Below are 13,131 nucleotides of genomic sequence, written 5' to 3'. Positions count from 1 at the left end.
GAATCTAATTGCCAAACCCGATGCGGAATATGAGATTGCGTTCCGTTTGTTTGATGTGGAAGGGACCGGAGCGATTAAATATGAGACGTTTCAAAAACTATATACCCAGAATACGGGGAAGGATAGTATTCCCTTTGACTGGAATTCAGAATGGGTATCGTTGTATACAGGAACGAAGAAGAGACGACATGACATGACCTACCCGCAATTCGCACAAATGCTTCGTGGCCTCCAGGGCGAGAGAATACGTCAGGCGTTCCACCTTCTCGATAAGGATGGGGATGGCTACATCGAGCCGGAGGATTTCCAGCGTATCATCTTGAACACCGCTAGGCACAAGCTGTCAGATCATCTTCTAGAAAACCTACCCTCCCTATGCACCATCAGCGCCGGAAGTAAGATTTCGTACGCCAACGTCCGCGCCTTTCAGAATATAATACGAGAGATGGACATGATCGACTATATCGTCCGCAGCGCCGTAAACAAGAGTCACGATGGCACAATCACCCGCACCGATTTCCTAAACGAAGCCTCTCGCGTCGCGCGCTCGTCCCTCTTCACCCCCATGGAAGCCGATATCCTCTTTCACTTTGCCGGTCTCGATGCGCCTTCAGGAAAGCTCTCGCTAAACGACTTTGCAAAAGTTATAGACGCTTCATGGCATTCCGCAGCTTCTGCGGTCGGTAACGCTGCAATGGAAAGCGTCACTCAAACCACGGAAAAGGCAACTACAAAATCGAAACAGGTCCTCCAGAACATCTTGGAGTCGGTGCATCATTTCGGTCTGGGCAGTATCGCAGGTGCCTTTGGCGCCTTTATGGTGTACCCTATTGATCTTGTCAAGACGAGAATGCAGAATCAGAGGAGCGCGCGTGTGGGGGAGAGGTTGTATAGCAATTCAATCGATTGTGCGAGGAAGGTTATTCGGAATGAAGGTGTTCTTGGCTTGTATTCGGGCGTCATACCGCAATTGATTGGTGTTGCCCCTGAAAAGGCCATTAAGCTCACCGTAAATGACCTGGTTCGTCGGACTTTTGCGGATAAGCAGACGGGGAAGATTGGGTTGGGGTGGGAACTTTTTGCAGGTGGTATGGCTGGTGGATGTCAAGTGGTATGTTTATTGTTTGTTCACTCAGCTTCTTTTTGCTTCTTCTTTTTCCTAATTGATACTAATTTCACACACAGGTTTTCACAAACCCCCTAGAGATCGTGAAGATCCGTCTGCAAGTTCAAGGAGAGATCGCCAAGAGCGTCGAGGGTGCGCCACGTCGATCGGCCATGTGGATCATCAAGAACTTGGGGTTGATGGGATTGTACAAGGGAGCTAGCGCCTGCTTGCTTCGCGATGGTGAGTAAAATATCTTCAAACTAATTCTTTGTCAATGCAGCTATCTAACTTATATGACCCCACCCAGTCCCATTTTCGGCCATCTACTTCCCCACCTACGCACACTTGAAATCCGACTTCTTCGGCGAATCGCCCACCAAGAAACTAACCATTATCCAACTCTTAACCGCCGGTGCCATCGCCGGCATGCCGGCCGCCTACCTCACAACACCATGCGACGTCATCAAGACAAGGTTGCAAGTCGAAGCCCGCAAGGGCGAGACGAGATATACATCCGTCCGCCACTGCGCGACGACGATAATGAGAGAAGAAGGGTTCCGCGCGTTCTTCAAGGGCGGCCCGGCACGTATCTTGCGCTCATCGCCACAGTTCGGCTTCACGCTTGCTGCCTACGAGGTTCTGCAGAATTGGCTGCCGCTGCCCGGCAGCCAGCCTGAAGACGTTACGCCGATCGGCCATATCGAGCCCGGGTTGGGCCAGCGGGCGACGGGGCCTCTGCCGTATATCCGGTCGCGGAATGCGTTGAAGCTCATTCTTGATTTGAATGAGGACTTTGGCCGGATTAAGATGCCCAGGAGTGCTAGTTTGCCCGCTGGTGCTGCGTGAAAAATGATGCAGCAGGTGTAAAATTCTCCGTCTGCGGTTCATATCTGTGTTTGAATATCTAGACCCGTCCATTTTTTGCCCCTTGGGTAGCAAGCGTACTTTGTGTGTGTACTTTTATCTCCGCCTCCCTGGTTTGGTTCGATTGCCGTGTCATATACTCTGGTCATATATCGATCATAGCATGATGACCGGAATCTATTACCAACCGGTGATCCCGTCCTCCTCTCGCCACCACGCCCTATCAACCTCATCTCGCCCTCCGCTTGCTTGCTTGTTAAAAATTCCCTTTCCATCTTAACGCCATAGATTTTTGTTGTTATTTTCATTATTTTTATTGTTTTCCATTTTAAATTTCCTAATCGAGCTCGCTTTTCTAACCCCCTCCCCTCCGCCGGTATGTGACGCTACTTACAGAAAATCCTATTTAGTTCCTATTCCTACTCTCTCCTCGACATTTCCTCAGTCCGGCTTGTCTACCATCCATCATCCTCCCAGCGAAAACGCATACACACCATTTAACGAAAGATTGCTTGCTTACATTTATTCTAGGCGATCTTTTATCTCCCGCGAAAGATTCCTTTTTCCTTTTCTTTTTCATTTTTGATTTAATATTATCTTATACCTCGCATCTACCTCTTTTGATTTTCTTTTTCTTTTTCTTTTTTTCTTTTTTTCTTTCTTTTTCTTTTTTGATTTCTTCCATATTTTCATTTCTTCTTTCAAGTTCACCCCGCGCCCCCTTGTTCTTGTGACCTTATTTTCCACATCTGGATTTTCGCAAGAAAAGAAAGAACAAGCCAAAATACCCCCCCAAAAGTGTCGATAGAATCATAGAGAGAGTGTGTGAGGGAGAGAAATGGACAACCTCTGAACCGGTTAACCACTAACCGTACCACCAAACGTCATTCTCTCCCTCTCAAAGTCCTATTATTTCTATGTATATGTATCTAGAAATAATAGACTAGATTAGATCCTTTGAATAATTAGAGAATATTTCTGTGTTTTATTTATTTTAGTACTCACTAGGTAAGTCAACTTGTAGTTTGTCGGCTTGCGGTCCTCCCCGTGTCCGATGTATCTGCTGGAGATCAAAAGTTTCCAAACTTTACCCACCTGTGACAGGATGCTCAATGCTCAGTTTCAGCTCTGGCTTGACATTAGTCCATTTATTTTATTGCTTCTTCTTAATGCCATTGCATATTCGCAGAATCGCGTTGAATATAATTACTCACCCTATTTCTGTCAAGTACCCTAGCGGGAGGTGACACATAATATAGATAGCCCCCTGCTTGGTTACCCTACGATGGGTGCACGCTAACGTTTATGCAGTGAGTGTTCAAGATGATGGGATGCATGACATCACTCTCGCATTGTCGCCGAAAATTTCGTCCATTAGAGGAATACTCCCATGATGAAGTACCATCACTAACAATCCTTACCGCGTTGTTTTACTTCGAGATTCGATAATGGTTAAAGGCCTCCTACCTACTATACCATATCAAGCCCAACATAAACTCATTTCACTTCACATCCCCTACCTTATCCTAGCCAACCGGCAAACTACGTTACAACAAAAACAAATGGCGCCTGAATCGACTAACCCCTGCCATGCGCTGGTTCTTGGCGCCTCGGGAATTTCAGGATGGGCATTTATCAACCAGCTCCTTCATGATTATCCGCGGCCGGGTATTTGGGACCGGGTGACGGGGGTTACAATGCGACCCTTGAATGAGGAGGAAGTGTCATATTGGCCAGAGGATAAACGACTACAGCTAGTTTCGGGCGTTAATTTCGTCGGGGACACGGAGGAAGTATTGAAGGGGAAGCTGGGTTCGCGGCTTGTGGGTGTGGGGAGTTTTACGCATGTTTTTTACTTAGGTACGGATATATGACGGTGGAATATGGATGCCTGAAGATATATATGTAAAGTTTCGGGCATATATTCTTCCTTAAAAAAGATTTGAAGAAATATGATACTTAGAGAGGAACGAGTAATTAGCGATGAGTTTGTTTACACGCTTTATACCTAATGCCAAAACAATAGTGAGCGTGCCCGATTCCAAGGCATTAGACAGCCTCCGCAAAGCCGTGACCGTGATCGACGATCTCGCACCAAAGCTTGAATTCATCCACCTCCAGTATGGAACTTTCATATATGGGACTTGTTTCGCCGAGGACTTCTATATGCCAGTGCCACTCTCAGAGGGGTTGCCTCCCCTCCGCAAACCGTGGGCTGATCGCCTCCCATATTTCAACCTTTCGAGATGGATGGATGAGTTCTCACGCGGGAAACCGTGGAAGTGGTGCGAGACAAGGCCAGACGACATTATTGGTTAGGCATAATTTTTTTTCTTCTCTTTCATATTAATGCCGCTTTATGGCACAAAGATCACTAAGCACCTATGTACCCCAAGCCAGGATTCCTCCCTCGCCCTAATGGATATAATGTTGCATATCCCATCGCCATGTTTCTTTCGCTGTACGCCTACATCAACGGCAAGGGCGCCCAATGCCCGTTTCCCGGTAGTTTCGGCGTCTGGAAAGCGCTCTCCAACGACGCGGGTGCAGATATGATCGCTAAATCTGCAATCCACCTTTCACTATCCTCTAATCTGTTGGCCAACGGAGAGGGATTCAACGTTGCTTCCTCATCGACCCCATGGAGCTGGGAGATGAAATGGCCGGTTATATGCACTTGGTTTGGACTTGAAGGCATACCGCCCGTTGATCGCGAGAGGAGTGAGACAGAGACACCCGGGCCTGACGAGTATATCCGTAATCATGAAGAAGAGTACAAAAGGATGGTAAAGGAATATGGGTTGAAAGGATGGAAAGTAGCGTCTCCGTCCATGGATGGCTCGGAAAATTGGGGGTTGACTAAGCTAAATTTTGACCGTCAAGTTGATTTGCGGAAGACAATAGCAACTGGCTACACGGACGAGGAGAGCAACGCGGAAACCTGGATTAGGGCACTTGAGCGGATGAGATCCGCAAAAGTTATCCCATAGATAGTCAAGAACATGTGTTCTAAACAGGAGTGAGATATCTCTTTGTGTTCGAAAACGTTGGGGAAGCAGGGATATATTTAAAATTTGTAGTAAGTCCGATGTCAAATTGTTATGGCTTAGATGGCAACATGGGATAGATTGTTTAGAAGAAACTGGACGGCCGTTGGGGTTTGCTTGTTTCCGTAGTAGGTCCCTCATTAGAAGTGACTCGTTGATATTTTGTCGTTATCTCCGGTTCACTCTGCTGCGGAGTAGTCGACTGTTGCGAATCATTTCCACCGTCACTATCGGACTTTGGCACGTTCCCGCGATGTGTCCGCTTAGCCCTGGAATGCCATAGGGATTCTTCCTGCTCAATTTCTTTCAAGACTAGATGTTCCAATCAATTAGTATTTGTTTCCATCCACCTATTAAAAGAGTTATAATCACCTTCTTCCCACTCTCTTTCTTTTGCCTCGTCCCCCGTACCCAATAGCCTTTTGACATCCACATCTTCCCCTTTCTGAATCCGTTCGATAACCTCTTTTAGCAGCCGGGTTTTCGCATCTGCGCTCCGGGTATCGTTCGCGTACTCATTTCGAAGCATAATCATCCGGATAGCCTGGGAGCCGATAAGAGTGAACATGATGGCATAAAATGTAGCTGGATTAGGCGCTCTGGACTTTCGGGGTGCGGAATCTGTCCCACGCCGATTCCCGCTCCGAAGGAATTTGGGAACCATAGACGTCCACATCGAAGGTTCTAAGATTTTGGGGACTGCCCGCCCCGCTGCAAGACATCGGCGCTGGGAATGAGGCTCGGTTGGAGGTAGTTTTGACTGTGGCAGGCGGGACCGGGAGAGGATGGGATTGGATGGGATTGAGAGGTGGCAATGCCTCAAAATCACGGGTCGAGAAGACATGATTAACTATAATATTCCTCCGGTATGCAAAAATGAATATTGCCTACTCAATGTTGGACTGGACTGCAACGCGATACTAAAAAATGTTACAGGTTGGAGACCAGAGAGAGAAAAGAATTGGCGCTAAACCCTGAGGGGAATTTCTGGAGCAGGGACGATTATGTAATCAATATGGTTGCCTCGGCAACCAGCAGCTAGTGACCATCCCGAAACAGCTCGGACGTCGCTACGATAGAGCCTGGAATATGGTCGGCTTCATTGACAGTTACGACATTATCGACTTTAGATGACAGAAATGGAGGAAACGGCGCGTTCCATACGCGCTCTGGAGGCGTCCGTGAAACAAGCTGTCAAGTCGACCTCTACCTGCACTAGCGACACCACCTCGCTGCTCAAAAAGCTCCTCTCCCCAAACTCCGCTCCAAGCACCCATTACCACGATGAACAACCCAAGAATGTCAAGTCAACCAGGCGGCCAAAAGGCTCAACAGTGCGCAAGGTTTCCAAGCCATATCAGTTAAAAACTGCTGCAAAATATGCTCCATCCCAAACATTCGATGGAACAGACAGTGGATTGCTCTCGCAGAGAGAGAAGCTTGTATTAGCCACGGATGTGTTTAATTCCGCGTCAAAGGCACTCTCCGATTATATGAAACTCTCCTCAAACAAGCAAGCCTCTAGGGAGTCTGTGAAAAGTAGACTTGACACTCCGCAAAAGATGCTGGCTCCTAGACGGCCCCTGCAATCGGTCTCGCCGAATTCGACCGCATGCTCGCCCGTAAAGACGAAAGGCATGGACATGAGTAGTCCGAAAAAGAATATACCAAGTTGCGGGGTTGTGGAAGTTGCAGACTGTGCCAGATTAGCGTTGTCATGTCTTCGAGACCTGAAGTCTCCTCCCGTAGCGGAGACGCAGCAATTCAATAGCCAGCTAGAGCAAGGGTTTTGTGTTCTGATCGGGAAGCTGCTTGCTGTTGGTTTGAACGAACCTGCAATAAACGAACTGAGAAAGCTGAAGAGGAGATTAAAGGGATATATACTAAACGAAACACCAGAACGGAACTTCGAGCGCCTGAAGAAGCCCGCCAATGCCCGCCAGCGGGACGAACCATCAAAGGAAACTCTAGCAGACCTCATCCAAATCGATAAGGTCCCTGCTGATGACCAACTCTTAAACCTAGTCATCTCTTTTCAGGCCCATGCTCTAAAGGCCATTACAACCGAAAAAAAAGTTCTCATCGTGAATAAGCTCTCAGACCTGCTTTTGTTGTCAAACCCAACAAGCCCGGCTAGCATAATTCTTATAGCGCGGAACAAAGGTGTTCTAGCTGACAACAAGGCGGCTCAACTGTTACAGTTGCTTTCGTACACTATTCTTTCCCTTGCTTCCCCGTCGCCAAATGCTGAAGATGGAAAAAGTTCCTCAGCAAAATCTCACCCCAAATATATCGTTACCTTGAATCTCCAATTACTAGCATTGGAAATACGGTGTATATGGTGGAAGATCTGTGGACACAAGTGCAATATGGAGAAAGAATTCTGGCACCCGTTAGCTCGTTATCTCACGACATTCGCCAGACGATGCACGGTCATAACTAAGGGCGATTTTGAGTCAGTGAAGCAGGCTTTCCGGCGCCTAGAGTCAACGGTAATGGCACAAGGATTTACTTTTTTGCCTTCTACCGACCAGGTTGGTTCTGTATCAATGGTTATGAAGGTACTCGGCCAATTAGCACAGAGTGCTGACTGCAAACTCGATGCGCTGAAATTTTTCGATGACTGTATTTCGTGTCTGTCTCCTGACCAACCACTCCTCCTTGGTATTTGCCATTGCAAAATCTCTCTTTTACGGTTGGAGACACTGCGAATTCCAAAGATTGGCCGCGCATCTAAAACTGCCTCAGCGGTATCGGAAGCGTTGAAATGTTTAGCAGCTCCGCTGAGGGGAAATCAATCCGATCTCGAGGAGTTAGTGATAGAATCAGCTAAACTCAAGAAAGCAGCGATGGCTTTTCTGAATACACTGGGCGACGCGGTCCTAGACGAAAATGAAGGACCCTCGGAGTACGGGCCTCTAGCGCTTTACATTATTGACTATCTCAACAACTTTGTGAGGTTCTTGACTCGCTACCTTGGACAAGCAGCTCCAACCAACGTCAATTCCGATGACAATCTTAATGGTCTGTTTCATCAACGGCTTCTAAAATGCAAAAATATTGTACTTGCAGCCGTCGATTCTGTTGTTGCCGTTGGAAAAATATCAGTTGTTGCCAAGCGACCGGCATGGGCAGATATCCAGCCTCTTCTCTCTGATTGTTTCACTCTGCTGAAACATTTAAGTTCTGTGGAGAGTATCGAGAACGAAACAAAATCGACTGGTTCAATATCAGCTAGTTTCGTTAAGCTATCAAACCTGTACTGGTCCCGCTATGTCAAACAAAAGGAACTTGGGGTATCGTCATCTGATCTCATCCCACTACTGGAGCGCTCAACGAGCCTTCTGCGGACATGTCCACCGGAAAACACAGCTGGATTCGTGGCTATAAAATACGAACGCCTAGCGACCCTATACTCGGATGTTTCCCAATTTCAAAAGTCTCAAGGGGCCTACCGGTTTGCTATCCAGGCTCATATAGATGGTGGCATTTTAAAATGTGCAACTCAGAATGCTGCGACTCAGCCGCCATCTTACATCATTAAAGACCCTTCATTTCCCTTAGGCCGCGTTTTGGCCAGCTACGCTCGATTTTACTGGAAACACGGCTATGATCCTAGCGAAGCAGTTTTTGACGACGAGAATCTCGAGCCCGAAGAGAGAGGAATCTTACTTGAATGTCAAGCTATGGCTTTGTTAGAGACATCTTCCAGCGGGGAACTAGATTCGAAGATATCGCTGTTATCCTTCCTAGTTTCAGCTTTACTTGAACAATATCCACAAAAAATCTATCCAATACGGAGATTACGAGTAATCCTTCACGCTATCCGCCTCTGTCTACATGTTCCTAATCACTTGGGTTCCGAACTTCTTGAGAAAATCTTAGTAGAGGCAAACTTATTTTTATCTCGTGAACTCGACATGGGGAAAGATTCCGGCCTTGTCCAGTTTAAAGAATCCATGCTGGCCTCTCTCCGCCTAACCCTGGGATTCTTGAAGGGACCCTTGCCTACCGAAAGCCTACGGGAAATAATTTACTCCTTTTCCGCAATTGCACGAAGTTGCCCGACATGGGAGTCCGTGCTTGTAAAAGTCCATGACCCGGAAGCTTTGATCGCACAATTAAAGGTGCTGATCAACTATGCGGAAGTGCTTGGATCGTGGAAACTTAGGATATTGGCCCTATCGACACTTCGACATCTTCTAGAGATCCAGGAACCAAAGGATTTTTCAGAGATAGTATCTTGCTTATCCCACCTTGGCCTTCAGTATAGTCGCCTTGGATATCTTGACATGGCAGGGTCTATGTTTGGGCGCGGAGAGGACCTACTCCGAAACAATGTCTCGCCTATGGTGTTAGTTTCTTGGAATATTAGTCTCGCGGAATATCTGACCGATATAGGAAGCATTGATCAGGCGTGAGTTTACCTGGCCCTCCATCTCCCCTGCGTTTGTCCTACCATCATTTGCTTTGCCCACTGGACTGACATAACTAGAATTGAGACTTTATCCTGTGCTAAGGTGATATTTGAACAAAACACCGGCCATGCGTTGAATTCGAGCTTCCAGTCTAGGCTGACTTGGGAAAGACTAGTAGCTGAAGCTGCTTATGTTTCTTCTCGAATATATTTCGAACTTGGATCTCTCAACCATGCTATGTTTTTTTCCAAATGTGTTGTTAAACTAAACAATAGAATATGGGCAAAATTAGACAGAGTGTCAGATATGAAGCGATGCAAAGCTTTTGAAATTTCCGACTCGGACATCGATGTCCTCTCCAATAAGGTCAAAGCGATCAGTTTATCATCAGAGAACGACTGCGTACGGGATGGCTATCGAGAAGGCTCTTTGTATTGGCCGCTTTTCACCTCGCATTATATTGGCCTTGTCAACCTATCCAAGCTTTCCGCGCACAATGGTCTTTTCCAGGACTGTGTATATTTCGGGGAGCAAGCACTAAAAATCTGTAAAGCCATCGGTGCAACGTCCTCGGCTTCGTCGATCCAGGCGGAACTGGGGAATGCCTGGCTCCGCGGCGGTCACATTGAGAAAGGCCAGGAGCTGCTGGAGATCGTCTCGAGAATATCCAATTCGCTCGATCGGAGTCTAGATATTGTGTCGCTTCATATGACTTTTTCCCTTCTTTATCGACTCCAAGGAAACCCGGAGGAGAGGACTAAATCGCTTCAGCTCGCTCATCGAACTCTCCTAGACATTTCGGCACATCCTCTGGTTGAACCAACAGATACTCTAATCTCGGAGCCTGATCTTGAAGTAAAACTGAGCCAGTTGACCATCAAAGCCAAAGCGCAGAGTAGAAAGGGCCCCACCCTTCGTCAAACAAGGGCGAGACGAGCGAAAACGGCCGGCAACACGCTTCCTCTCCCCAAAGTTCCAACTAGTTCGACCACCGGAACCTCACTTTCACCACGATCGTTTTTACGGTTCCAAGTTGACCTGCTACATCAGCAGGTAGTGGATTTATTATCGACCCAGGATTTTCCAGAAGCCTCCACTCTTCTTGACCAAGCAGAGCAGCTTCCGAAATGCAAAACTCGCGAGACATCTTACCTGATAACCAAGGCGCAGCACCTCCTCTCCAATTGGATTCAACGGCTCAGTTCCCATTCTGTTTACTGTGTTCTACCAGAGTCTACAATTTCCCTGCCATCAATATATCTAGCAGAGAAGGTCAAGGAAGACAAGCCACCTTCCACAGGTTCTCGCAGCACAAAAAGGCAGGCTCAGGCAACCAGAACAAGAGCTGCGACTTCGACTACGAAAAGCCATTCTCGGGCTTGCCCGAAAGACTTTGCTGACATGGCATCTATAGCAAGTAGCTTACTGCCTGCTATGTCTTCTTCCGCGCCTATTTACGGTTCAACCCGCGATAACCACAACGTTTCATCCATTTCAGGCCAAATATGTATGGTATCAAATGCGACATGCTCCAAACTGGAAGGATTTTCCGACCCGTTACAGGCAGCAGTTACCATAGGTACGTACCAGGATCTGCAAATTAATGTCCCGTATCTAAGCTAATAATGATGAGTAGAAAACGGACGAAACTTGGCCTTCCTAAGAGAGAATTCTTGCATCACAATTGACAAAGAGTTGTGTGGCCCAGTTGAACCTTTGAAATGGCCAGATGTACCCAGCAATTTCGCGAAATCGAATGAACTCAAATGCACCGATTTTATGCTAGATTATGTCGATATTTTACCAGATACCTGGAATGTCCTTTCTTTAACCGTAAGCGACGATCATAACGAGTTCATCATATCCAAGTTACGGTCTGGAAAACCACCCTTTTTACTACGTCTTCCATTGAAGAGAGGAAACTCGGAGGACATGGACGAGGATGAATTCGACTTTGGAGAGGGGAAAAGGGAGCTACTGGAAATCATTCGGCTGGCCAACGAGAGTGCGCACGACGCCCGAGCTCGTGTCGGTAAGATTGCAAAGAAGGAATGGTGGGCTACTCGCCAATCGCTAGATAATCGCCTTAAAGACCTCCTTGGTAATATTGAAACTGTTTGGTTTGGCGGTTTTCGTGGCATATTCTCACAGTGTCCACGGAATACGCCTCTTCTCTCGCAGTTCATCGAAAATTTTGGCAAAATCCTCGACAAGCATCTTCCGTCAAGAAGACAACGCGGAAGAGGCCGAGCGTCTAAACCAAATTTCCATTGGGATGTTATGGAATTGTTCGTCAACATTGGGAGTATTGACGAGAGGTCAAACCCGGAAGACCTAGTTATGGACCTTTTGTATTTTGTTGTCGACATACTCCAGTTCCAGGGGGAAAGAAATGCATATGACGAAATCGATTTCGATATGATGGTCATTGACACACTCGATGCGATACGCAGATACAAGGAGCTTGAGAAAAGGGAGCTGGTATCCACTCAACCAGGCCATACAATACTCATCCTTGACAAAGAGCTTCACTCGTTCCCATGGGAATCTCTCGACTGTTTACGTGAGTCCTCTGTCTCTCGGATGCCGTCTTTGTATTACTTGAAAGAGACACTGTTAAAACTCCAAGCCAACAATGATCTTGGAGAACGATTCGATGGATTCCACATTGATCGAAAACTTGGCTCATATATTCTCAACCCCGGAGGGGACCTTAAATCGACACAAATTATGTTTGAACATTCGTTGTTAAGCTTGGACGGATGGAGCGGTATCGCCAACCGAGAACCAACTGAAGATGAATTCAAGCAATACCTAGAAAGCAAAGATCTACTACTCTACTTTGGTCATGGGAGCGGGGCCCAATATATTCGGGGAAGGACCATTAAGCGCCTAAATCGCTGTGCCGTAACCTTCCTAATGGGATGCAGCAGTGGTTCACTGACCGAAGCAGGCGAATTCGAGCCATATGGGACACCGATCAATTACATGCATGCGGGAACACCCGCTCTTGTAGCCACGCTTTGGGATGTGACCGATAAGGACATTGACCGCTTTGCACATTCCACATTCGGGCAATGGGGTCTTATGGACGAGGCACCAGTTGAGAGCAACCAATCAGGCAGAACTAAAGGGCCAACAACTATGAAACCCCATCTACCCAGTCCAATAAAACAGCACCAAGGGGGTGGCGCGGTAGGGCTTGATACTGCAGTTGCTAAGTCCCGAAGTGCTTGCATTCTGAAATACTTAAATGGAGCAGCGCCAGTGGTGTACGGTGTTCCGGTGTTTTTGAAGTAAAGGAGTTTGATTTGGTTTTTCTTGTTGTTCATGGAGTTATCGCATTTTCGTTCTCTTCTTTTTTTCTTATTTTCAACTTAACCTTTATTGCCTATATATTTACTGCAAACTTATTGATAGACCGGGTGCGGCTTGGGTAGGGCACTGGAGCATAGCGAGTGTTTTTGTTTTATTGGATTTAAGATAGATTATTCTTTTTCGTACAAGTTATTGTTAAATTTGGGTCCTTCTTCTTATATATTTCTATTCCTGTGTAGCTCTTGTGAACAGTTACTCCATTTTTTTTGTTGCTACCGGCGATTTTTCCTTTTTCCTTTTTCGTTTCTTTTTTAGTTTTGTACTCCGTAGTATGAAATCAAAATATTGTTCCCCTCCTCCCCGCATGACGTCATCC

The 13,131-nt window shown here is 46.8% G+C and overlaps 3 protein-coding genes across 4 annotated transcripts; 2 read left to right on the top strand and 1 right to left on the bottom strand.

Annotated features, from left to right (window-relative positions):
• The first annotated feature begins 3,079 nt into the window (after positions 1–3,079).
• Positions 3,080–5,364, top strand: BDCG_01611. Of its 2 annotated transcripts, XM_045417131.1 has the most exons (3): positions 3,080–3,832; positions 3,999–4,286; positions 4,373–5,364. In XM_045417131.1, exons 1-3 carry the CDS (start codon positions 3,421–3,423, stop codon positions 4,960–4,962), a joined length of 1,290 nt encoding a protein of 429 aa, XP_045279659.1. In that variant the 5' UTR covers positions 3,080–3,420; the 3' UTR covers positions 4,963–5,364. The 2 variants fall into 2 exon arrangements, with proteins under 2 accessions (XP_045279659.1, XP_045279660.1); XM_045417132.1 differs by having other exon boundaries at positions 3,080–4,286.
• BDCG_01610 (uncharacterized protein) lies at positions 3,242–6,016 on the bottom strand. Its single transcript, XM_045417130.1, has 2 exons — positions 5,392–6,016; positions 3,242–5,331 (listed from the first exon to the last, which is right to left on the bottom strand). The coding sequence occupies exons 1-2, from the start codon at positions 5,861–5,863 to the stop codon at positions 5,105–5,107; spliced, it is 699 nt and encodes a 232-aa protein (XP_045274034.1). The 5' UTR covers positions 5,864–6,016; the 3' UTR covers positions 3,242–5,104.
• A 95-nt stretch (positions 6,017–6,111) lies between these two features.
• BDCG_01609 (separin) lies at positions 6,112–13,120 on the top strand. The gene is made up of 3 exons (XM_045417129.1): positions 6,112–9,436; positions 9,515–11,016; positions 11,074–13,120. Exons 1-3 carry the CDS (start codon positions 6,150–6,152, stop codon positions 12,735–12,737), a joined length of 6,453 nt encoding a protein of 2,150 aa, XP_045274033.1. The 5' UTR covers positions 6,112–6,149; the 3' UTR covers positions 12,738–13,120.
• Positions 13,121–13,131: the final 11 nt, after the last annotated feature.

This window comes from Blastomyces dermatitidis (genome assembly GCF_000003525.1).
Source record: "Blastomyces dermatitidis ER-3 genomic scaffold supercont1.2, whole genome shotgun sequence".
Classification (NCBI taxonomy): Eukaryota; Fungi; Ascomycota; class Eurotiomycetes; order Onygenales; family Ajellomycetaceae; genus Blastomyces; species Blastomyces dermatitidis.
Note: the sequence above shows the minus strand (reverse complement) of the source record. Positions and strands in the feature narration are given on the sequence as shown.

Excerpts from the sequence above, each read along its gene's own strand:
- BDCG_01611 (XM_045417131.1), top strand. The coding sequence starts at position 3,421 with ATGGTTAAAGGCCTCCTACCTACTATACCATATCAAGCCCAACATAAA. Across the intron at positions 3,833-3,998 it reads TACGCATGTTTTTTACTTAG|TGAGCGTGCCCGATTCCAAG; the intron begins GTACGGATATAT and ends CCAAAACAATAG. Across the intron at positions 4,287-4,372 it reads AAGGCCAGACGACATTATTG|GATTCCTCCCTCGCCCTAAT; the intron begins GTTAGGCATAAT and ends ACCCCAAGCCAG.
- BDCG_01610 (XM_045417130.1), bottom strand. The coding sequence starts at position 5,863 with ATGTCTTCTCGACCCGTGATTTTGAGGCATTGCCACCTCTCAATCCCA. Across the intron at positions 5,332-5,391 it reads AGAAAGAGAGTGGGAAGAAG|TCTTGAAAGAAATTGAGCAG; the intron begins GTGATTATAACT and ends TGGAACATCTAG.
- BDCG_01609 (XM_045417129.1), top strand. The coding sequence starts at position 6,150 with ATGACAGAAATGGAGGAAACGGCGCGTTCCATACGCGCTCTGGAGGCG. Across the intron at positions 9,437-9,514 it reads ATAGGAAGCATTGATCAGGC|AATTGAGACTTTATCCTGTG; the intron begins GTGAGTTTACCT and ends TGACATAACTAG. Across the intron at positions 11,017-11,073 it reads ACAGGCAGCAGTTACCATAG|AAAACGGACGAAACTTGGCC; the intron begins GTACGTACCAGG and ends AATGATGAGTAG.